Source organism: Glossina fuscipes, unplaced genomic scaffold (assembly GCF_014805625.2).
Source record: "Glossina fuscipes isolate IAEA_lab_2018 unplaced genomic scaffold, Yale_Gfus_2 27, whole genome shotgun sequence".
Taxonomy (NCBI): Eukaryota; Metazoa; Arthropoda; class Insecta; order Diptera; family Glossinidae; genus Glossina; species Glossina fuscipes.
The window spans coordinates 9,202,372-9,228,308 of NW_023998422.1; the positions used below are offsets into that span (position 1 = coordinate 9,202,372).

The window sequence follows — 25,937 nt, forward strand, 5'->3', positions numbered from 1 at the left end:
TTTTTTTTTTTTATTATTACAATTGTTGTTATTGTCGTTGTTGCTGGCAGTGGATGTTTGCATCGGTATTAGTCTTGTGTGTGTGTGTGTATGTGTGTATGTGCGTATGTGTATGTATGTGTGTGTATGTGTGGGTGTGAGTGTGAATGTAAGTGAGTGGGTTAGTTAGGTATGTATGATGCGATACAAAGTAGTAAATGCATATATAAAAGGACACGAACACATTAGTGTGTCAGCAAATACATTAAAAAAAAGAGGGTGGATGACATGATTTCACTAACTTACTTAAAAAAAAAGGAAAAAAAACAAACAACAACAACAATAACAATGCGACAAATTTATAAAAAAAAAAACAGAACAAAAAACGAACTACAAAATTAAACAACATTCCTTGGACGTTCAAAGATTAGTCTAAGGTTGAATTTTTAGGTTTTGCAAAAAAAAAAAAACAAAAAAATAAGAAAAGGACTCTAACACAATATGAAATGTTTTGAAAATGTATTGAGTGAAAGCCATGTAGAAAAAAAAAAAAAAGAAGGATAATGCAAGAGTGTTTAGATGAAAAACAAAGATTTTATAAGGCGAAGGTTGTAACGGTAAGCTTACATGAAGGATTCAGGTAAAGGCCTTTACTTTATCAGTTATTGTTGTTGTTCTTTTTTTTTTTTGTTTTTTTTTTTTTTTTCATTTAGTGTTTCTAGTCATTAGAGACATTTAATGTTAGGTAAGTAAATAAGTAAGCGAATCGTTAACTAAGACCATAAATATGATATGATGATACGTAAGTAGGTAAATAGGTGGATGGATAGGTGGTGGATAAGGTAAACTAGTTATAAGAAAATGAGTTTCCTCTCCTAACGACCAAAACAACACCAGTTTCAAGACGGTATAATAAATTGGTATAAGGTGAAGTCATAAATAATTGAATTAGAGAATTTTTTTTTGATATTGTAATTACTAAAGTTGTTTACATTTCTTTCGGTAATAGCCTGGCCGCACTGTTACACACTCAACACTCGCAATAAACGCACCGTTGAGATTTGCTCGTTGTTATCCGGAGTTTTTCAAGCAAGCAAATATGACTTAAATCAAATCGATGATGATACGGTTTTTATTGAAGCTTTTTTTTTATCTTTTTTGTTAGTTTTTTTCTATTTAATTATAGATAACAGGTACTGTTTGTGTTTTTGTTGTTGTTGTTGTTATTATTATTATTATTATTGTTTGTTTTTGTTTTCAATTCAATTATTTTTAATTATTCCATGCGAAAAGCAGATACATACGCGACAGTTTTTATTTTAGCTTTTATTTATTTTATTTTTATTTTTTTTTTTTTAATTTATTCTCTTATAATAAAAGAAAGAAAATGTAAAGGACGATAAAAACGAGCAAAAGATTTATTTGATTATATAATTATTCAGTTTTCCTATTGAATATGACCGATACAATAACCAATGTTCGTCATCGTTTTAACAAACACATACTTACACACTCATACAAATACAGACACACTAACACGGTCATACTTTCACTTGTAACGCACACACTGGCCCAAGTGCATGCTTGAACACACATGCACACACACACACACACACACACGCACACAAAAACACATACTAACTAACTAACAAATCATTCCCTTATATACCAGACACCCAATGCTGAAGTAAGTGAAAAACGGAAACAGAAATTTCGCAAAATATATATATATAAATATATATAAGCCCACACTTAATAAGAGGTGGCACTAAAAGAAAAATTTCATATTTTCATATTTTCCCTTTAATACCTAAAAAAGAAAAAGCATAAATCTTTTGTCACTTTCTCTTTAATTGTAATGATTTTCGATTTGAATTTCGTTGGCAAGAACAACTTTTCATTTCAGTCGAGTCTGGACCGTTTTTATTTGTTTCTGATTTTCTTTTTCCTTTTTTTTTTGTTGTCTTTAGGTTTAGCTTCTCATAGATTTCACTCTCATTTATTTAATCGATTCATTCAGCCTTCATTCAATATTTTCATCAAAAAAAAAGAAACATATATATATATTTTTTTTTTCTTCCTTCTATTGCTTTACTTGCTTTTCTTCAACTTGTATGTGAGAAAAACTTATTCAAAAACTATTTGAAAAAAAGGAAAAAAACGAAAACTTGTTCTTGGCTTTTATAAAATATTTTTACATAACATTCTTTTTTTTTCTTTCTTTTTCGCTTTATATCTACGTAAGAGTATAACTGAAAAGTTTTGATTTGGCGTGTTTTTGGGGCTATATTTTGTTTTTTCGATAATTTCGTATCATTTAATCAAAAGTTTAATTATTTCCCTTTTATTTTATTTTTTTTTCTTTGTTTCCTAATCACTGTTAATATACGTAGGTATATACATATACATATATATATATATATATATATATATATATATATATATATATTTGTATATATATGTATATTTCTTTTTATTTTTTTATATTTTTTTTGTTAAATTTCTTTATTAAACTAAACGTTTCGAATGGCCCACGAGTAATAAAGCTGACGCGTTCTTTATTCGCCTATTTTGTGACGACGACTGTTATTCAACTTGTTTTGTTGAAAATCAATAAAACAAAGAGCATATCCTGTAAGTCCTTAAAAGCTTTCTTTACATTCTCTCTCAATCCGACATCTTACTCTGTTTTTAAACGCTTTCTCTCCCTCTCTCTCTCTCTCTGTTTCTCTCTCTCCCACTCTTTCGCCCGATAACGAATGTATGGCAAAATACGAAAAAAATAAAAGCAAATCAGCTTTTTTCACATAGTTTCTAATAAAATCGGTTACTTTTTTATTAAAAAAAAAAAAGTAACACAAAATTTCTTTGCAACAATAACAAAATTTCCATTAAAATAAAATACATCATAAAAAATAACAAAAACATTAAAATAAGCCTTAAAATAATATAAACTAAAAAGGGAAGACAAAAATGTACAAAAAATATTTACTAATATTTACTATATTTAAAAAACATGTTTTTTTTACAAACTATTTTTTTTTTTTAACTTAAAAACTAATTTGAAAATTTTGTTCCTTCTGTATATAAATCTAAGATAAACTACGACCCGAAAGCCCAAAAGGCAGTTTTTTTTTTTGCGTGAGTATACGTTACGTTACCCCTTACAGCCTAACTTTTTTTTTATAATTTTGAATTTAAATACATTTTTTAAAAAACCAAAGTAAACGCTAGAATCCCGATGTGTAGATAATGGAAATGTTTTACCGTATTCTTCGCTTGATGTGTATAATTCGACTATCATCAAGCCTAAAGGAATTGAGATGATAAAATATGGAAACGTGCTTTTCCCATAAACCATTTCTCTAAGACTTTTTTGGCTTTTTAAATAAACCAATTTCGAAGGACAACAATTCTTCTTCTTCTAAAAGCGCATGTTTGAAAGACGAACAAACTCAATAGCGGATATAGCGAACGAAATAAAGTTAGCTTACTGCATTTTCTTCTTCTTCTTCTTAATAAAATTCATCCGGTTAGAAACGTTTCAATACAGATCAAAAAATAATCTAACACATCAGTTATTGTTAGGCACTACACAAAAGGGTATGCAAAATCCTTTCGGATGTATGCAACACCCAGAAGAACTTCAGACGGGCTTACTTTTTATTATATATTATATTAATCCGGAATCATTTTGTGACACGGTCTAAGCTTGTCCTTCCGTCTTTCTGTCTTGGTTTCTTGTGTTCAACTTACAAGTCGCAATTATTGAGATATTTTGATAAAACTGGGTACACGGAAATGCTTTGGCACAAGAATGAAAGCTATTGAAAGTGGTTCGGATTGAGCCACTTCGTAGACCACTGCCCATATAACGACTTACTTTGAATAGTCGTTTGCTATATTAATAAATGTAGGGTGGCGTAGGGTATGTAATAGTGCGCCGCACCAACCAATTTATTTGCGCCTTAAAAACGCTCACAACAGGTGCTGACGTAAAGAATTCTAAGAACCTGTAGAGAAAGATACATAAGTATATTAACAGACATTCAGGCATTTTCACAATTTCCGGGAGTAGGCGCTAGGAGGTAGGACGATATTCATTTTGAACACTATCCGCGGTTTATAGGGATTTATACAGATTTAACATTATATGGAGGAAACGCATTTTTAGAGTAATTGTACCCTACAGCGAACAATGGTCAGCGATAAAAGGACCATTTGTATCTAAGTGTAATTCTTTATCTCATTTTCACCGTCAAGAGAACGACACTCACAAAGGATGTGATTTAATTAACTTAAAATCTCATTAAAACATATACACTCAGTGAAGTCACAAAAGGGGAATTTTAAAGAAAAGATCTCTTCCTCTCTAACAATGAATATATGCAATGATCTAACTCTTCATATTCAATCATCTCAGCTAATTAATATTTTTTTCTTAACATAAAATTATTTTTTGTACCACAAACCACATAACAAACACAATAACAAAACTCTTATCCATATCTAATGGTAGTTTAGATAATGCTCCGGAGTTACTTGGAGAGAAAATGAAAAATTTACGTTTCTCTTTAATGCGTGGCAGTGCTGCACATTGTCCTTGATACCAAAGACCACTTAACCCATTACTATTCTTCGCTACTATGCACATTTCATGTGCTTCGTTTGATTTACTCCTAAACATAGAGACAGGTATCTCCGCTTTTCTCAAGTAATATGGAAAATCCTGTTGATATAAAATATTGTTAACCATATCACGTACATATACTGTAAATTCAGCCACATCGCGTGAATTGTGAGCCAACCAACGAATGGTAATTTTACCATTCTTGCTAGAATTATATACATATATATAAATATATACAAATGCATTTTGCCGTAAATTCTCGTAAAGTTTTCAATTCGACTTACTTGGTTATATCTCGAAATTTGACATCTGTCAATTTTTCATAGGTTGTACCATTAAATCTTTCTTTCTCTTCCTGAGAGCATTGCAAATTTTCATCTTCCGTTTGTAATAGTAAACGATCTTTATTAAATATCGGGCTTTCGCATTTAATTTCACTTAAGTCCTCGGTCAGTGCCGTTAGCTCGGTCATATAATGTTTTAAAGGTCGTACAGCGCAATTGCAATGCAAAGGGTTCCCTTGAAAGCGTACAACAGTGTAATTTCTCATATTCCACACCAAACTTAGAGGACATTCGTTGAAACTGTTTTTACTTAAATCAATTAATTCAAATCTTGGTTCCTTTAAAAATTTCTCAAAAGGCAGACGATAGATTTGATTGTTTTGCAAATAGATTTGTGTTAAATTTTTAGGTAAATCAAATAAATGCTCTTCGGAAGATAAATTACTCAATTCATTGTCGGATAGATCCAAATATTGTAAACTCGTAAAATTTCCTAAAACTCCTACAATTAAAAACAAAATAATTAATAACATATTTTTACAAATTTGTTATCTAAAATTTGTTCTCACCTCTTCTTAGGTCATTGATATGATTATGCGACAAATTTAATTTATACAATTTCTTTGTACCAAATGTTATATCATACGTTACTACAGGCATTTGATTGTAACTTAAATCCAAATACCGTAAATTATATGGGATGTATTGGTTCTCCGGAAAAGTTTTCTTTGTTACAAAACTTATTTTATTATGACTTAGATTCAAATCCTCTAAACTTAAGAGATCATCAAGTACGCCATGAGTTTTATTATCTAATTTTGTTAGAAAATTATATGACAAATCTAATTTACGCAGTGATGGCAATCCTATGAAGGCATCATTCGGTATAGTTTCGATTGCATTTGCTGATAAATTCAAATTCAAAAGTTGCAATAAACCCTCAAAGGCACGCTTGCTAAAAAAACAAAAAAAAATATTTATGAAAATGAATAAAATAGATTTGAAACGATAAAGTGAGGTTATGATGTGTAACGTACTAAAACGTTCTGTAATGTGTACATTAAACATTTTTTAGATCAGGGAAAATGGAATGCGGACGTATAGAGATGTGCGCATAAGAAAAGAGAGAGAGAGGGAGAGAGAGAGGGATAACAAGATGTGAAAAGCTATGGATAGGGAGGGGAAGAATACGTAGTGACCAAATTATAAAACTAGCAATAGTTATAGAAGTATACCTTATTTCTTTTACTCCATTGTTGTGTAAATTCAGTTCAAAAAGAACCGGTAGCTTGCCGAAAGCATTTTTCTCCAAAACCGTAATATTATTGTGCTAGAAGATCAATGATAAGAAAAGACAAAATTAAATTCGAATTATATATGGGCGATTAAAGGGCGGTGTTATTTATTACCTCCAAATATAAGTACTGCAAAGTGGTTAAACCTGCCAAACACGCGGCAGGCGGTTGACTTATATTATTTTCTCTTAACACCAATTTTTGTAATACCAATAAACCCGTAAAACTGTTCTCTTCCAAAGAATTTTCCAATTGATTTCGACTTAAATCTAAGAAAAGTAACGAATTCATAACCGGCCATGTCTCGGCTGGTATGGCATGCAAATTATTATCAGTTATATACATTTCATTAAGCGAAATGGGTATTTGGAATAATTTTTCTAAACGATTGTAACTTAGATCCAGCCAACGTAAACTGCTTAGTTTAGCTAGGGAGCCACGAACAACGTTTGTTAAATTATTATGGCTTAAATCCATTTGCAGTAGAGTGGGTAAAGTTCCAAACATGGAAGATTTGATTTCCTGCAAATTGTTATGACTGATATTAAGCAACCGCAGGGAGAATAAAGTTTGAAAGACACCATTGAAAATGATGCTAATATTATTGTAAGCCAAATCGATGGTATGTAATTCGTAAAGTTTAGGAAATGAACCTTTAGGCACTTGCGTGATATTGTTATGAGAAGCGTTCAGAACTCTTAACCCTGTCATATTTTGTAAGGGAATCTAAAAATGGAAAATTCATTCTGTACATAGTTTTCTTTTCTTAATTAACAAAGTAATTTACATGCGCCAAGTTGGTGAGAAAGTTGTGACTTAATTGAAAAACGGTAGCAAATGTAGTCTCGTCGAAGACATTTTTGGAGAAATTTGTTAAACGATTGAAAGACAAGTCCAAGACCGTTATGTTAACGCAGTTTTCAAAAGCTTTCGGTTGTATGGTCTCCAAATTGTTATGCGAAATATTAATCGAAGCCTGATAAATATCTTTAAAGGAATTCTTCTCAATTGTGGTGATATTATTTTCAGCCAAATCTAGGATCTTGAAAAAAATTACACTTTATTATAATCTCAAATAAATGAAAAAATTTCATTAATTACCTCGATATAATTAAGCTGAGTAAACATTTGAAATTCCACTTTTTTTAAAGCATTACGGGCCAAATCAATTGTGCCAATACGAGCCACAGACCCAAATGTACCGCGACCAATATCCGATATGACATTATCACTCATATACAAACGTCTTCATAAATAATTTCAAAAAACACAGTTTAATTTAACTTGGACTTGGTATAAAGCAGCTAGATAGCGGTTATTTAAAACTTGACGGATCAGATTGAAAACAAATTGATAGACTAGCTTTTGAAGCCAGAAGAAATTGTCAATTGGCTGTTATCAGCGCAGTAAAGAGCTGTGCTCCATTTCTCAACTTTTACTTCGGTTGAGGCACAAAACTAACCAAGCCGACGGATTTTTAGGAGCAAGATATTCTAGCTAACGCAATAACTAAGCATATTCTAGCAAATATGTACCACTAAGCAATTAAGTTAAACTATTCGGAGCGCATGCTGACAACAAAAAGAAGAAGATGAGTTAGGGGAAGTTTGCCTAAAAATTTGACGCGTAGAGAACTTCCGCTATTTCGAAAGTCGATGAAAGCAGCAGGCAGACGGTGAACAATTGTACCGATAATATGAGAAAAAAGCAGCAGGAAAGAGGGGAACGGCATTCATTAGTTTTCAGTTTGTCGCCGGTTTTTAACCCTAGCGAACTATCATTGCTAGCAATTCCTATAAAATGATGGAACTTGAGGAAAACAACTATAAGGGTTGCTTTACAATATGTACAATGCATCATTTTCGAAAGCGCAACAATTTTAGAGAATTTATTACTAAGAGAAATATTTCCTTCTTATGCTGTCAAAACTTGTTTTTTTTTTCTTGTAAACATTTTTTTTATGTGTAGAGGTTTGTATTTACCTTAGAAACCGCATACCTCTAAAGCTGTTGGCATCCAAACGTTGAATTTTATTGTGAGATAAATTCACAACTTTAAGTACCGAATTACGGGCAAAAGTTCCCCTAGATAAAAATAAAAACATAAGCCATTGAAAGTAAACCTGAAATAATTTCACTCCTTTTACAACGCACCGTGCTAGCTCATTTAGGGAATTATGCGACACATTGCACCAACCCAATTTGGTAAGATCGGCTATATGCTGGGCTTCTAATTTCTTGATTTTATTAAAGCTTATATCCAACACTTCTAACTCACGTAAGTTTTTAAATTGATTCCTTTTCAAATTTTCTAAACGATTACCATGCAAATCTAACGTTTTCAATTTTCTTAGAGGCTAGAAGTAAAGAAACAAGAACCTAGTACAGAGTAAATTTTTAAATTTCACAAAATTACCTGAAATAATTCAATTGGAAAATCGTTCAAGGGGCCATTAATAACGCGCAAAACCTCAACCTTATTAGAAATCTCTTGGTCTACAAATAAGTTCTTATGTAGAGTTGTGAAGTTATGGCCATCAATGATTAAATGTGTCAGTTTGCCCAAAATCTAAAAATGGCAAAGTTTCTTTTCTATTAAATGAATGGGTGATCATGATTTTATTGCGTTTTGCTTACACCAAATGAATACGGACTAATTTGAGCTAGATTGGTATTTAACAGAGTTAATTGTTCTAAACTTTTGTTCAAACCATAAAACACGAAATCTTCTATAGCAACTAAAGGAGAGTCAATAACAGTCAATAAACGCGCTCGAACCTTTGCAAACAAAGGACCATAGAAACGCTCTATCGAAAAAGAAAAAAAGAATAGAAGATAAAAAGTTTAGATTTTTTAAAATGAATTTTCAACTTACCGAAATAGCCTTTATTAATAGTTAAATGCTCTATTGGCAATTCTAAAGCGGCTAAGTTTTGCAAAGCCACCGATAAAGTGGCCAAATTGGTATTATCACAGACAACGTAAACGCCAACGTCACTGCCTTTGATACAGCGGCACGGATAAATCACCTTAGATCTTTGTTAAATAAACGAAAATACATTTTTTGATGCTTTCATTAATTTTAAGACCTACCTAATTGGACACTTATATTTGGGCTGACCGTAAACATAATCGGAACCAATTACATATCCGCACATCGCCAATACCACGAATAGGGTAAAAGTCAAGGTTTTATTAAGAATTTCCGTATGCATTGTAAGCATATCTAGTTTAGAAAGCAAATATAATCTTTGGTTTGTAGGAGTACTAATGCGAGTTCAGTTCGTTTGGCCGTCTATTTCGTACAACTGGTTCGTTGCTGAAGTCTTTTGTTTCATTTCAAAAACAAGAAAACAAACGCTCTTGTTAACATTTTTTTAAGGTCTTAGTCACATTTTATTAAACTTGTTTAGTGATTGTAGCCTTAATTAATTGAAAAGACAATTCATAGTACAGCGAGCAAAAAGAGTTAGGCATAAAAAATCACAATAAAAAAAGAACAATAACAACACACTTTCACTTATTTACTTAACGAACCAACGAGTGCGCTTAATTTTTCTCAAACACATATTAACCACAACCAATTAGTTTAATAAAAAACACAAACAAAACTTAATAATATCAACAAAATGTAACGCATCCGCTTTTTAAACAAAACTTCAACAACTCTTGATTGCAAATAAAACATTTTTTTTTGTTTTGTTTTCAGTAAAACAGTGTGGCAATGCCAATGCTGATTTGTTACCATGTAGTCAATGTAGCGGTTTTACAGATCGTATTACTAAAAAAATAAAAGCATCAAATTCGAATTCCAAGTACGACATCAAATACAGCATTATCAGTTTCCTGAAGCTTTGACATTTAAATGAACCGGAATAAAATCGATGTGAAGGTGTACATGTAAATGTTTAGGCACCTCGTCCTTACAAATTCAGACTTTAACCACTTGTCATATGAGAATTTTACAATCAAAACCCATGCCACGTTTCAAGAAACATTGTCTATATATCTAGTATAGAAATTTAAAAAATTTTTTTACATCATTTTGACTATTTACCCATTTTTTACATTCCTTATTTCAACAAATTTGTTTTAAAATTGTATTTAAATTAATCTTCTTCTTGTTATTTGTTATTTCGATTTTTATTTGCTTACGTTCTTCATATATTAAGCCAAGGTATATTGAAAGTTACTATCGTTCATAAATTCAATTAAAATTAAGAATTAAATAAACTCAAAATGAATTATTTCATTTAAACTAAGTCTCAAAGATTAGTAAAGATTCTTAAAACTCTTTACCGGTTTAAGAGATTTTATACGAGTGATGTTCTTCGAGGACCACTAACGAAATCATTTTGTGCAAACTTTTAATTTGCCATGAGTAGACGTGAGTTGGTTTTGTAGGTTATAAAACGCAATAGAACCGCCCTAATCAAGAACTCGTTTATGAAACTTATAAAATGAGGTTCTATCGGCAGTAACAATCTTTCTAATCTATAACAATTTCTTTAATCTTTAGCCATCAGAATTTTGCTTCAAATCGTAATTTTGGCTCGTTCTCGATTTTATGATTAATCTTCTCTGCTTTAGTTTATTATAATTTTAGAACCCCTTGCTTTTGAACATTTTATTCAATGCGATAGTGTGGCCGTGTTAGGATTAGATTGCAATCAATGTTGCCAGTTTAGTGTTTTTATCTTTTTATAAAATTTGTAATCGCCTTAATCACACAATTCAGTTTAAAACCAAATGGTGGTTTTTTTGTACGAAAAGAACGTGAAATTATTTTCAAATTCGCATGCAATTGTGTTTTGGATCATAGGATTTAATAACACTTCATTTCTTTAATTTCCATATAGATGCGTGTAGAAATTATTGGGTTCTCTTCTTTCAAGATGGAAATATATGATTTAAAAAAATATTACTTGAAAAACCTGGAGCGTTTCTTTTCGCTCTTTAGTAGACCTTAACGACATTGCTTTATAATTAAACTTGAGATATGCTTATGAAAATAATTCTATGAGTTTTATGAACAAGCAATTGAATTGAATTCATTGAATTTACGCAACTTAAAAATATTTCTACAATATTTTTACGATGGTAAATTTTCTAGAAATATTTTATACAAATTTCACAAATTCTATAAAAACAAAAAATTTAAAAACCGAGGCAAAAATTTTGTTTTATTTTTATTTAATATTTTTAATGTTATTATTTACCTGAGCCGATAGCCTGTGTTGCTAGTGCTCAATGTCTCTTTTTTTAGTCTAAGAATTCAATTCATTAGTCTAAAATTAAAATAATAATAATGATAATAATAATAATATTATTTACCTGATTCAACATATGTGACCAATTTTCCCTGTATGCAAATGCAGCTCTGTCTTTTTTACATGTGAGTATCATTATTAGAGTATGTTCTGTGTGAAAAACAAGCGGGAGAAATATTCTTTGCTCCCGTTTTGTGCCGCCATTGATAAATGCACCAATCAGTATTGCTATTTCACATACTACTATAATACATGACGAAATTTTCGTATACATGTACGAAATTCTGCGAATGAGTTTGTGTAAAGGGAGAACGCGATTTTATTTGCTTCACTACGGACAAATGTACAGGCCGCCATTATAGATTTGATTTTTGTACCAAAAAGTTCGATTGCAAGGAAATAACCGCCAATTGTTTTTTTTTCCATAGAATACAAATATATTCTTGTCGTACAAGAAAGAAGTGTCAAAAGAAGTGCATTTCTAAACTAAAAGAAAATTAATTAAGAAAATACACATTATGAGTTATCAGGTAGATGCATTGAATGCTGCACATTTGGAGTTGCAAGGAGGTAATGGTGCGGAATTGAGGCGCCCATTTGACCCCACAGCTCATGACTTAGAATCAACATTCCGTCTAACACGTTTTGCTGATTTAAAAGGACGTGGATGCAAAGTTCCTCAGGAGGTATTGGGAAAGTTGGTAGCTGCTCTTCAACAAGATTACTCGCTCCAAGATCAAGATACTCAGTTTATGAATATGGCTATACCACGTATTGGTATTGGTCTAGATTGTTCTGTCATACCTTTACGTCATGGTGGCTTGTGTTTGGTGCAAACCACTGATTTCTTCTACCCTATTGTCGATGATCCGTATATGATGGGTAAGATTGCTTGTGCAAATGTACTCAGTGACCTGTACGCGATGGGTGTCACAGATTGTGACAACATGTTAATGTTATTAGCTGTTAGTACAAAAATGACAGAAAAAGAACGTGATGTGGTTGTACCTCTAATAATGCGTGGTTTTAAAGATTCGGCTTTGGAAGCTGGCACCACAGTGACTGGTGGTCAAAGTGTAGTAAATCCTTGGTGTACTATTGGTGGCGTAGCATCAACTATTTGTCAGCCTAACGAATATATAGTGCCGGACAATGCGGTAGTGGGTGATGTGCTAGTGCTAACTAAACCTTTAGGTACCCAAGTGGCTGTCAACGCTCACCAATGGTTAGATCAACCCGAACGCTGGAATCGTATAAAATTGGTTGTATCAGAAGAGGATGTACGAAAAGCCTACCATAGAGCTATGAACTCCATGGCTCGTCTTAATCGTACCGCCGCCCGTTTAATGCATAAATATAATGCTCATGGGGCCACCGATATCACTGGTTTTGGATTGTTGGGTCATGCGCAAACGCTTGCCTCGCATCAGAAGAAGGACGTGTCCTTCGTCATTCATAATCTTCCTGTCATTGCTAAAATGGCTGCTGTGGCCAAAGCTTGTGGCAATATGTTCCAGCTTTTACAAGGGCACTCTGCTGAAACATCAGGTGGCTTGTTAATATGTCTGCCACGTGAGCAGGCCGCTGCATATTGTAAAGATATCGAAAAACAGGAAGGTTACCAAGCCTGGATTATAGGAATTGTCGAGAAGGGCAACAAGACTGCCCGCATCATTGATAAACCCCGCGTCATTGAAGTGCCAGCTAAAGATTAGATTAGTTAGAAATATATCACTCACCATGTATGTATGTATGTAATTGAAGATGTCAGGGGGTGCTACTTTTTAATATTTTTCTCTAGTAAACGGAAATAATTTACGCGTTAATGCTTTCTTATGTTTTCCTCGCTTTGTTTCAATTTGGATTTAATAGATTCGATTTAGTTGATATCATAAATTAACGTCTCAGTTTATTCTGTATATCAGAGCTTAGCATGTGACATCGTATCTGTATTCGATTCGTTAATAGGACGCACACTAACTACATTTTGTTTTGATTAAATTTAAGAGAGCGTGCAAATATATCAAATAAATTTAATGAAATGATATACAAAACGAATAATAATTTTGCATGATTTTTCTTTTCCAAAATATCGATTCGCAAATTTAGAATTTGAAACGATTTTTCTCGCATATTGTAAAACCTTAATTATATCACTCGCAAAAGGATTTCAATCCGAACGCAACTTCACACACTCGTAAAGTCGCTAAGTTGAGTTTATAAATCTCTAAAAACAATAACTAAAATAAACACAATTGAATCTATCGGCGAGTGATAAACATTAAAATATTAATGATAAGTTGAAATTTAATACAATTGTTTGCAATGAAGGCATCTAGTGTTCCCACGAACTATTTATAATGTTGCTTATAAATAGTTGGTGTCTGTTGGGGCGCACTTGGAATTTATTTATAGCTATGTAGGGGATACGGGTGTTCGTAGTTTCTTCGTGATGTCAGAAAACTCGGAGAATTTTAGCTTTTTCTCTTCTCTCTATTAAAGTGGCCAAACGTACTCTTAACGAAAACTTTTTCTAAACCTCTTATCCCCCGGATTGGTTTTCGAAAATATTGAAACCTTCTTACAAGCATAAGTTACGATTTTGGAAGCTTTCTATATGATCAAAGGAGGAAAGATTGTGAATATATCGAATTTTGGAAATTATGATTAGTAAGAATTATGAGCGTACCGCTTTAGTTAAAAAAAAAAAAGGATTAAAAATCTTTTTTGAGTAGTCGGCCGTTAAATTAAATATGACTTTGCCCAATATGCCTCATATAACTCTTGATGTTCTTTCGTTGTAAAAAACTAGAAAAGTCATGCCTTGGTCTGACGTAAAGTCTCGCTTCGCCTGAATGTCTCTAAATGTTGATTGGCCGGGAATATAGTTCTATGTAATCGCGCACAGCAAATTTATTTTATTTAATTTCTACAATCCCTATATGAGGACGTAGGCGAGAGGAAATTTTGACACTTGGTATGCCATGAGCGAGATATCTTGAAATTACAATTTTTTCCATGTAAGGACTATTTCATAATAAGGCCTTCAATGGGGAATGGCACTAAAAGTGACCCGATTCAATCCAATTTCAATAGGATTTCTTTGGGTCGAAACACGTTAGTGTATCAAATGTATTCAAAATATCTAAAAAATTGGTATCTATAGAATAAACACAAATACACACGGACGGATATGCTTAAATCAATTCGGAACAAAATTCGGATTCGATATAATAAAAGGTAAGTACAATTTATATCATAAGTCTTACATACATTCAAACAATCTTAATTTAATCAGTACCCGTAAGTTACGTGAGTTGTAGAAATAATTTTTATATATAAAAATTTGACTTTAATTGTATCAAACTTCGATCATGTAAGTTTATTGCGTGAAGTCAAGCCTTTATAAAAGTCCTCAAGAAAAATACACGACAAGGCCTTATGACATCAACAGGTTAATAAGATATTTGGGAAGAAAATTTTGTTAAATTTCAACTGCGCCATTTCACGTGCTTATGTGGAAGTTTCCATGAAAAGTAGAATCGGCAGATATAACGACGAGCGTAAAACAAACCTTCTATCAGCGGTATAGGCGTAGGGTAGCTTTGATCGACTGATATTTTTACATGTTTTGATTTGCCAGAGGCTTAAAACTTTTTATAAAACACGAAATGTATGAAACATATTCTTACAGGTTGTTAAACCGATTACTACATTTACATACTTGTATCAATTCTAGGTAATTCAGTTATTAATACCTTGCCTCGTAGCCACCTACATGAAAATTTACATTTTTTACATGATCGTTGGAAGCAAACAAATCATTTTCCTGAACAAAAAAAAACGCAACACATTAACAACATAGGCACAAATATGATCAAATAGAATGAATTTATTTTGAAAAAGCTCTCTCCAAATAAAGCTTAAAGGCACTTAAGAGTATCCCATCTTATATACAGAGTAATTATTTTGCAACCACACACAAGCACACAAGCATTTAGAATCATCGGAATAGATATAATATTGTGTCTACAAGATTACTATGTTAGATGTTTTGTTCCTCTAGTCGCTCACTAATACATAGACAATAAATGCAAAAAGAGTACAAGTGTCCCTCGTATAATACGTTTAATTCGTTTAATTCGCTGTATCAAAAACGTGTTATACAAAACTATTCAAATTATTTATGTCAACTAACTTATAATGTGGAATAATAGAAATCAAGGCAATTTCTTCGACGCGTACGCTGTTGCCTCGGAACGTGATTTACGTTATATCGAAGCCATATAAACAAAAGAGTAACTTCATTGCAGGTTTTTATAAAAAAAAAAATATGAAATTCATGATCATGTTGAAGTATAAAAATTGAAAACATATACTACTGAAAAGGCTGTAGTAGACCAAGGCTCACGATTTAATAGCCCTTATCATTCTATAATGATTCATATGATAATTACTAATAATAAAGTATTCTATGGAAAGTGGTCGAAAAAGTGATCCGATCCGATCCGAACTATTTTTAATAATGAGTGTCCTTGGGCTAAGTTCGGGAGCTCGTCATGGTATCAAGTTTCATGAAAATAAATTTAAAAATTTGTGGCCTTTAGGTTGTGCACAAGATAACAAGACGGACAGGCAAGCTTAAAATCACTCTCTGAATCGATCGATATAATAATAGGGGGATGTATCTCAAGTTCGTCAGCGTATTTCATATAAATGCACAAACTTTATACAAATTTTATAACGATCGAGTAAAACAAATATTCAATTTTTGGTAATCGCATTATATCGGAAACGTGTTTGACAAGTACCGTGCTATACGAGGGATGCCTGCATTGAGTACTGCGGAGGCACTGACTGGTGAATATATATAGAAAGCAACTTAACATCAATATATTCAGTACATTTCAGTATATATTTGACTTTTGAAGTGTAAAGTGTTCGCGAAGATCTCTCTTCATATAGAATACGCTTATATGCAAATACAAAAACGAAACGATATTCTTGCTAAAGCATTAATAATAACTTAAAATTTATAACGAAAGCTAATTTTCTTCTTTTTTTTTGTTATTTGCTAATTTTTATTCTCTCCTCTTAATATAAACAAAATTGCTCGTTTTTTTTTTCTTTTTCAAAAGTGTGATATAAAACAAAAAAAAAAAAAAAACCAACAGCAACAGCAACAGCAGCAAAAGCAGCAGCAACAAAATTATTGCATATAGTTCGAAAAACGAAAAGTATGTAAATTACCACAAAATAATTAAAAAATGAGAAAAGAAAAAAACAACAAAAAAAGAAGAAAAACAAACAAAATATGCGTTTGTGTATGTGTGCGTGCGTTTCTACTATACAAAAAGTATATAAATTGTGTGTAATTGAACTTTCTTGAGGAGGAAAATTGAAACAGTTTTGCACATTTCTTCTTCCTTCCCTATGTGAACAACAGCATAAATAAATGTGAAGCTCTATGCTGTGCGAATAGAAGAAAAAAAAAAACAAAAAAAAAAAAGATGAAAAAATAAAAACAATAATAATACTCTAAGTACAGTGTGGTGCCGTTAGTTGGTTGATGTTCGAACTAAAAAAGAAACGTGTTTGTAATGCCAATCATGCACACACAAACACACACACAAACACACAAACACACACACACACATGCCACATAATGTGGGCTTTATGAACGTACCCACAACCCCACAACTCTGCATTCGAACAAAGTAAATATGTGTACACATATACACATATGCATATATATAAGTGTACATGGTTATGTTGGGCCTGAAAACGCAAACTGGCATAAACCCATAGTGCGTATGTGCATTAAAGTAAAGTAAAGATAACAACAACATATCTAAAGATGGATCGACAGACGATAGACATAACATAAACACACGCACACACACACACACACACACAATCACGCAACTGTACGTTGCCATATACTTATATCTTATGTATATATATATATATACAAATCAACTTTAAAGTCACAACCAATTGGATAGTAATTGATATGGTTTATTAAACATTTATATTAAATTATATGCATCTATACATTCATAATGCTTGCATGTGTATGCATGTATATGCTTATGCCCATGATTATGGTTTTCTGCAACAGTTTGCTAGTAAGGTACTTAACCTTTGTTATAACAGTTAATAGAAAACTTATCATAATCGTTGATATAAAATTTCATTTGAAATTTTACCAGAATACCTTTCTTGCCAAACCATTAACAATTCATTAATGAAACGGTTAGAGAAATAGTTTGCATCAAATTTGAAATTAATTCGATTTTATTTGTGTGCCCGTCAGCCTCTTTATAAGTTGCAGTTATATTTATTTCGGCAAGAGATATATAGGAAGATGAAGAAAGAGAGAGAGAGAGAGGGAGCAAGAGTGACAGATAGAGCTTCTACAAAGCTTCTTAAATCTTACTCGAAAACACAAAATAATTCATCGTTGACTTCATCGGCGTAACAGTTAAAGAAAAGATCCTCCACAAAATAACCGAATATTTTTCTTATATTCTAAATGAATTTAATTAAACCGAATATTTGTCACACGTTGATCGAGAAATTTCTATCATTTTTATACCCACCACTGTAAGAAGGGGGTGTACTCATTTTTTTTTTTTTCTTTCGCCCAAAAGGAAGCTTCAGAGGTTCTATAAAGTGTATACATTCTTGATCAGCGTGAAATTGTGAGTTGATTTAGCCATGTCTGTCCGTCTGTGTGGTATGTATCGCTTGCATTCTCCTGCTTGCAAAAATGAAGAAGTCGACTTCAAATTTGGTGGAAACATTGGAAGTTTTTGCAAGCAGGTTGGTATTGAATAGGGTCCATTTTGGTTAGAACAGAGCGGCGCAGTGGAGTATAAACTGAACGCAAGTCCGTCCGGAGGGGGAAAACCATCAACAGGCGTCCATGAGGGCAGTGCGAGACTTTAACCCGCTAAAAACTACCCCTCCTATTCCCTTCCCCATGGCACGACTGTTTAGGTATACCTTCACAGGGAGGGTAGCCATGTTTGCGGCGAACACTCCTACCGCCTTCCATATTTTCAGGTCGTGCAACATATGTTTGCCACAAGATTGTCGGGGAGAGGTAACACTCCAACTTCCGTCTGTAGTCTCTGTTGTTCGTTATGATATACCATAACGCAAATCCGTCTCTGTACTCTTTACGTGCAAAAATGGGACAAATTCGCCATGCACTCACACAAACTTACAACTGATTAAATTTTATTTGGTTCGCTTTCTTGAGGTTTTATACTTACTTTCGCATACAAAGCAAACAACACAGAATGTTTAAATCTATTTTGTACACTCCTCAAATGAAGATATATATTATCTGCCTAAAAATGGGTTGATTTTAAAATGAATATGATAGACACCAGAAGTAATTTTTTCTTAACAATACCAGCGATGTGAGTGTCATAGAGAAGAACTTGGAGAGTAGAAAGCGGAGAGAATTGTGATGGGTACGCGAGATGCTGTCCCGCCGAATACAACTTTCTTACTTGTTTGCTGGTAAAACCGTTATATAATCATAGTGCTTCTGGGATTTCTGGACGAAAAATTACATTTTCTAAAGGTCACGTTCGAAGTGTATCATTAAAAAACTGCTTCCGAAAGCGAAATAAAATGTGTCGGGTCAAGGTTTAGCCGTACGATGAATGCATCAGAACTTCTCTGCTAAGTGTATGTGTTATCATATTGTTACGATGAAAGGCAATGACTTTCAATTCGTGACAGTCAAGGGAGGGGGGGGGGGTTAAATTCTTGTTTAGACCAATTTTTGCTCTAGCTCGTCCTTTCCTCATTAAGTTACAGTATATATATATAGATATTATTATTTTGCGTTTACGGCACATGCCTGCGAGCATCTACAAGACTATTCTTTCAGTTTCCATGTGAATGTATTATCTTTAAGCCTCGTTGCATGGAGATAAGTGATCCAGCTCAAGTTCACAGATAGATTTTGGGACCTTCAGCAGTCGAGTTTTACGCAGAAAGGGGAAAAAGATAAGAGCAGTAAATGTTAGCTTTCATGCTTCACTCGAAAAATAATGCGAACAATGGGTGCAGTACAATGTCCAAATAGTAAGCGACAATAACGAAGACTAAGCCTTAACCACCCTTAACGCGGAAAATGAAGCTGAATATCTCTGGAGGCCTAATTTAGGCGAGTAACCTACTTGTAGTATATCATGTAGTGTATCATGCTTCAAACAAACAAATACATATAGATAAGTAGTGTCCTCATTATCATAGTATAATTTAAAGAGATATGGCGTAATGCAGTATTCAGGACTTCGTGCTGATGAAGAACGAAAGATATGCCTATGCTTTCGTTGGCTGTGAAAAATTGAAATTTCCATCCTTAAGCGGCAAACAAAGTTCTGAGTTAATCTTAAATAACAGATAGCATTAACTCTGGGCAGATTACTCGGCAGCGGGAACCAGGCATTCTCCAGACAGAAGACATCGAAATTATCAGATCCATTTTTACTAAGTAATCGGCTACTGTAAGGTCCTAGGAATTAGGTCAAGCCTGTATTGCGTTGAGGAAACTAGAGAAGTAGTAGACAGATTCGTTGCTTGATGTCGGTGCCGAGTCGATGCTCTTTCTTTGACATTGAAAATCCATGCACAAAAAGTTGAATGGCAATCCAGGGTATGAGGGGGGGATTACCCGAAAGGATTATAAACCAAATCATGGGGACTAAGAATGTCAGTCCCGCTCGTTACATCGCGTGCGCTTGGAGGCATTTTTAAAGATTTTACAGGCGCAAGAGAGTAAAGCGTTGGTTGTTATTATCACAAAATCGTGGCGGCACTGCACAATTGGAAGCGCTAAATATGCTTACCCTTCCCCATGGCACGAGGGCAGTTTGGATCGCACTCAATCTTTCATATTTGATAGTCCGGCGATTTGAGGTTGTCTTCCAAGCTGGGAGACGTCAGTTACTGGTTGCACATAACTCTATCAAACTAAGTATTTTGTCTTATTAAGGTTTAACTTTAGCAGATATTGATCTTAAATTCCGAACGTACCTGATCGCAAAGAGTTATATTTGTGCATGAATTTTTGTCGTGGCCTTAGCAAATACATTCATGTGCAGCTTTAGATCCGATGCCTCTTATGTGGACGATCAAGTGAAGGAATATTTGTAGAATGAAGAATTAAGAATTGCGTGTCAAAGGTCAAACAGATGGAGATGGTTAAGTCAGCCTCGTATTTCGTACTACAATCAAAAATATATATTTATAGTATGTGTATATATGCATGTGTATGTATGCATGTAATTGTTCTGCTAAACTGCGAATGAAATATTAAAAAGGCAAACGCAACAATTGAAATGTTTTGAGAGTTAAAAATGAATTTTGAAAATTCCCTCGCCAAGGCTACTATCGTTTTCTTACTTCTAATATCGTTGATGCATGTATCGATCGATCATTTGCAAACGCACGCGATTACCTTTTATTTTTTTTTTTTTTTTGTGAAATGCAAAAAAAAAACTTTAAGAACATTTTCGACGCGTAGAAAATGGTTGATACGTTCTTTGAAATGATTCATGTTTCTATTCTAATTTAAAGAAATTGTATGAAGCAAATTAACAAAAAAAAAAAAAAAATTAAAAATAAAGAACAGAAAATTTAAAAGAAAAGAACTGAAAAACGCAATGGCAGTGAACTAATTTTGAAATTTGCCAAAAATGTATATATATGTATTTCTGTATGTGCATACATACACAATCGTACTGTAGTGTACATGAAAATATATTTAAAATTCACATACAATGAATTGAAAACGATATGTATATGTGTATGTGTGACAATATAAATTAATAATTAAATATATATATATATACCCATACGAGTTGAGTCCATGCATATGTTAAGAGAGCGCATTCATTTTATGGATTTTTTTATATCCACCATCGAAGAGTAAGGAATATATTCAGTTTGTCGAAATGTTTTGCAACGACCAGAAGTAAGCTTCACGGGCCTCACAAAGTATATACACATTCTTGATTATCATCAAACTTTTTACTTGATTTAACCACGTTCGTCTGTCCGTCTGTATGGCGGCAAAAATGAAGTTATCGACTCCAAATTTGGCAGAAGCATTGCAAGTCCTTGGACGCAGCTTGGTATCGGTCCAAGGACACGCAATACAAAATTGTAAACTATAGCAGCTATAGAAAAATGGGCGAAATTGACCATGCCTACCCAATGTTATAGTGTATCGGCATTTAATTCTTTTTTCAATATCTTTACAGCGCGCAGAACCAAGCTTCAAAAATTCCATAAAATATATAAATTCTTGGAATGCATAAACATGTCCGTCTGTTTGAGTGTCAATCTGTTTGTCCGCCCAATTGTGTAGTATCTGTGGTGTTTGCAAAATAATTTGGAATTGACCTAAACTTTTCAAAGGACGCGTCCACACACTTACGCGACAAAAATTTTTATTTTAATATTATTTTTTTGTCTTTTCGAGCATAACGGGTGACGGGTACAAAGGATTCGTGCATGATCGAGCATAATTTTCTTATTTGTTTTGCTTTCTTTTGGTACATTTACGGCTTGATGTGTTTCTGTTAAAGCAGATCCTTGTGCAATACCAACTTAAACTAAAGGGATAACCGTTAAACAATGTGAAATGTGATCGGGTCTTTTGGCCGGTATGGCTGAGATATTCTTATAGGCTTTTAGGTGAGACTAAATAATGCCAGTCTTTGTTCAGTTTTGAATTTTTCTCGATTGAGAACCTCTTTGCGGGCGAGTTACATTTCACTTTGATTGTGGATAATCTTTGGTATGACTTATAACATGATGTTTTCTGTTTATACTGGCCATGGTAGTGGAAAGATGGACAACCGTCATTGCGGCCATTAGCAAAAGACTACATAAGTTCAGTGTTCCAACCACGGACAAAAGACAGACAGGCACACGAGCATAATTCAATCGATCGAGAATCTTACGTTGATCTAAAATATTGAAAGTTCCTTGATGCGCATTTCCCTATATTGCAAGCGAACGGGTAATGCTAGATATCCGCATCCTATGTAAAGTATGAAAATTACTGCAAATTCGTCCTTTAAAATACCGATAGGCAGTATCGTGTTCTACATTTCTCATAATATTTGAATCGCATAGCGATAAAATAACCTTTCTCTTGATGTTGCCCACTGCTGAACTCATATTCGTATATCACCACTAGAATCGGAACATTGCCTAGAGAGACGGCAGATCGTCAATCGAAACGAAAGGTAATTAGAAAGAGCAATGTGTGCTGAATGCATAGGCCAAGGAAGCACCTTACAGTTGAGGCATTCTAATACTTCCTTGAGGCTTTTTGCAAAATAAGCTCGAGCATGGTCGTGCTGGCAAAACAAATCAATTTGTATGGCATCTAATTTCCCCTAAAGCATTTTCGTTCCCTCTGAACGTTACAAAATTCTTGCTTACTAGACGGCTCAACATTTTCTATATTCTTCTTGCATTTAACATAGATCTTTATTGGTTCGTGCGTTCCATGGCGCACTTGTATGTTCTTTCCACTTCAAGTCATAATAATCTTTTTTACAATGGAAAACAGTGCTCATGTGCCTTCGAATCGATCGAATAAAAGCATGAAGCAATTATTAGTTCTTTCTAATTAAATTAAGAAACAAGAGACAAAAGTTATTCAATAACAGGTGGAAACAATGCGCAGAAAGCAAAGTAATGAGAAAGAAGTTCGAGAAGCGTAATAATGATAGCTTAACACTAATTGGGAAACTTAACGTAACTTAAAATAAGCCGTAAAAGAAATTTAAAATTTTATTATATTTTATGCTAAAAGTTACAATCTTCAACAACCAACCAACTAACCTTAAACATAGGCGCGTGGAGCTTAAAAGATGAAAAAGTCAATAAACTCGGAAATATTTGGAAATTTGACAAAGCGTCAAGCCGGGCTTGCATTAGGCATCAATTTGACAATATTAAGGTTACAAGAAACTTTGAAGGTAAGGAAATTATATTCGGTCGTGACCGAATCATGACCGGTCATGCCCATCATCGCGATCCTAAAAAAAAAGGAAATGAACTGAACTTTCACACTCTTTACTAGTGGGCGTGGTGCGCTTGTTTTTTTTTCCATTTTTATAATAAAGGTAGAAATTTATACAGTGTGTGTGTGTCGTATTTTATGAGTAATAAGCAAAAGGCCCGGACAGCAAAGGTGTTCACAGTGTTTGTTACACAGACGTGCGGTCGCTGTAGGCGTGTTCTTTGAAGAGTTTTGGCCGTTTTGAAATGCTTTTGCAAGTTTGCAAGCGATAGCTTCATTTTTGGAAACGGAAGAGTGTGAACCGCACAGTTGCGTAAACAGTTGCGCATATGGACATATGGACAGTGTAATGGACAGTCACGCTCAGGTGCATTCCAGATTTAAAACTGAAAAACAATTTGTTCACGTTATGAGAGTTTCAAGCTTGCTTCTGCGCGTTATGAAGGTATAGAAAATAAACAAGAAAATGATGTTCAGTCGTGACCGAAGCTTTTGCATCCATCACCGTTATCCTAAAAAGACAAATCAAGTAAAAGGACTAAATTTTGATGCTCTATAATATGAGCGATTTTTTCTATTTTCAAAATTAAAGATTGTATCGTATAGGCATGAGGGCGTTACAGACGTGCCCTTTGAAACGTTTAGATCAATTCCAAATTCTTTTGCAAATTTGTAAGCGACATACAGCCATTCATTTTCGCTAACGAGAGAATGTTTATCACAAATACAACACAGTTGCGTAAACAGACAAATGGACAGAGGAACAGACAGGATGTGTTTAGAGTCATTCCAAACTTGAAACTGCCCAAGAATTTATATACCTTATGGGGTTTTTGAAGCTTGTCTCTGCGCTTTGTACAGGTATTACAAGAAAAATTCAATTTTGATAATAAATTTGCGTAAGTCGGTCAACTTTTTCCATTTTAGTGTAGCATCGCCCATAGAATATGCGTTGAAGTTTTCGTACATTTATCATCTGTAGTCTATGAGTAATGAGCAAAAAACGAATTGTTTTATTCCTTTTGAAAAACAGAGTTGTTCTCCGTTTATGTGGGACTGTAAGCCTGTTCTCCGACCGATCCAGCCAATTAGTGATACCAAGCTGGGTGCGTGAGCTTGCAACTTGTTTCTGCCAATCTCCTGAAGTAGATAGCATGACAAAACACATTACATAGCCGGACTTGCTTTAAATCAGATCAGAAAATTTGATCTTGATCAAGAATATCGGTCGTTGCAAAACATTTCGACAAACTGAATATATCCTTATCCATCGGCGATGAATGATTGCATTTATTAAGCGAATAAGCGAGTAAGGCATACACGGACGTCAATAGGACAGACGGACACACGGGCAAAAATGATACTAAATCGATTTTGATTAAGACGCATATGTCTCAATTCTTTCTAGGTATAGCGTACGTCTCTCCGGACTTAATATACTTCGTACAAAAGCTGATGTATAGGAGAGAGTGACTGCAACGTTAATGTGAATGCCAAATACGTAATTTGTAATGTTTAAAAGCGAGTTTTCAAAGGTGATAATTGAAATGCTCTCATACAAATAGCTAAACTTATAGGCAAATAGATTCCTTATCTTAGCAAAACAGGGAAACGCACTAAATCAATCCAGTTTCTAAAATTGATTTGTCACGTATACACGCTTATGGCCATGCGTAGAATATAAAATAATATGCGCTTTATGGTAGCAGACGTCTGTCTACCTACCAATGCGGCAGCGATATTCCTTTACACATATGTACATATGTCAGCAATTATTAATAGAAATTTGTTTATAATATAATTAAAGTCAAATTGTTACACAAAGAATTTAAAAAAAAAAATTTTAAATGAAAATGAAAATATATTTTTTTTAAATAGTTTTCACCTGCAAATATATTAAAAATTTTGCAAATAGATAAATGTAACAGTAAAAATAATATTAACAAAGCAACTAACGACTTTTTTTTTTTGTTTCCATAAAAGCTAACAAAAGAAAGAGTAATGCAGGTGTAGTTTTATTGCTTGTGAAAGTTAATTAAGCCTAATTGAAATTCCATAAGGCATTTTGGTAATAAACGACTTACGTACAAAGTAGTGTATAAATGAATTTTATATACTTTACGCTTTAGCTAGTGAACGAACTCAATGTCAATGATTTATTGAATTTTTGAAGAAAGAGTTCGATACATTAGAGTTCGCATGTTAGACAAAGCCACATCACATCGCATAAGAAGTGCTCTTCTCTTGCTCAAAATACAAATGAATTTTCTCTTCCTCTTCTGCCAAATGAAGTTTTACACTGATATTGTTATACTGATGGGCTTTTTTGCCTTCAATTTTAAAACATAGCATAGGAGCGAAATTACATAAAAATGCCAGCTTGGTTGTAAATAACACATCGCTCAATAATTCT

General features: G+C 33.4%; 4 protein-coding genes across 5 annotated transcripts in view; 2 read left to right on the top strand and 2 right to left on the bottom strand.

Annotated features, from left to right (window-relative positions):
• The window catches only part of LOC119635852 (homeobox protein 13), a gene marked incomplete at its 3' end in the record, with an annotated part of 80,247 nt that extends 79,060 nt beyond the window's left edge, over positions 1-1,187 (bottom strand). The window contains exon 1 of the mRNA XM_038030865.1: positions 972-1,187. The remainder of the gene's footprint in view (positions 1-971) is intronic.
• A 2,316-nt stretch (positions 1,188-3,503) lies between these two features.
• On the bottom strand, positions 3,504-9,889 carry LOC119636048 (chaoptin). 2 transcript variants are annotated; one of them, XM_038031130.1, is made up of 13 exons: positions 9,281-9,889; positions 9,063-9,223; positions 8,825-8,994; positions 8,604-8,756; positions 8,342-8,544; positions 8,171-8,272; positions 7,290-7,434; positions 6,976-7,230; positions 6,303-6,914; positions 6,129-6,223; positions 5,463-5,848; positions 4,894-5,395; positions 3,504-4,814 (listed from the first exon to the last, which is right to left on the bottom strand). In XM_038031130.1, exons 1-13 carry the CDS (start codon positions 9,409-9,411, stop codon positions 4,421-4,423), a joined length of 3,309 nt encoding a protein of 1,102 aa, XP_037887058.1. In that variant the 5' UTR covers positions 9,412-9,889; the 3' UTR covers positions 3,504-4,420. The 2 variants fall into 2 exon arrangements, with proteins under 2 accessions (XP_037887058.1, XP_037887059.1); XM_038031131.1 differs by having other exon boundaries at positions 4,601-4,810.
• Positions 9,890-11,793: 1,904 nt separating this feature from the next.
• On the top strand, positions 11,794-13,470 carry LOC119636049 (inactive selenide, water dikinase-like protein). Its single transcript, XM_038031132.1, has one exon. It carries the CDS (start codon positions 11,976-11,978, stop codon positions 13,170-13,172), a length of 1,197 nt encoding a protein of 398 aa, XP_037887060.1. The 5' UTR covers positions 11,794-11,975; the 3' UTR covers positions 13,173-13,470.
• A 3,181-nt stretch (positions 13,471-16,651) lies between these two features.
• Positions 16,652-25,937, top strand: part of LOC119635584 — a 28,702-nt gene continuing 19,416 nt past the window's right edge. The window contains exon 1 of the mRNA XM_038030454.1: positions 16,652-16,694. The gene's annotated coding sequence lies outside the window, so the exon portion shown is untranslated. The remainder of the gene's footprint in view (positions 16,695-25,937) is intronic.

What these genes read in the sequence shown, in the direction of transcription:
- LOC119636048 (XM_038031130.1), bottom strand. Translation starts at nt 9,411, where the DNA reads ATGCTTACAATGCATACGGAAATTCTTAATAAAACCTTGACTTTTACC. An exon ending in TATTAATAAAGGCTATTTCG is followed by an intron (nt 8,995 to 9,062) that starts GTAAGTTGAAAA and finishes CTTTTTCGATAG; the next exon opens with AGCGTTTCTATGGTCCTTTG. An exon ending in AATGGAGTAAAAGAAATAAG is followed by an intron (nt 5,849 to 6,128) that starts GTATACTTCTAT and finishes TTGTTTTTTTAG; the next exon opens with CAAGCGTGCCTTTGAGGGTT.
- LOC119636049 (XM_038031132.1), top strand. Translation starts at nt 11,976, where the DNA reads ATGAGTTATCAGGTAGATGCATTGAATGCTGCACATTTGGAGTTGCAA.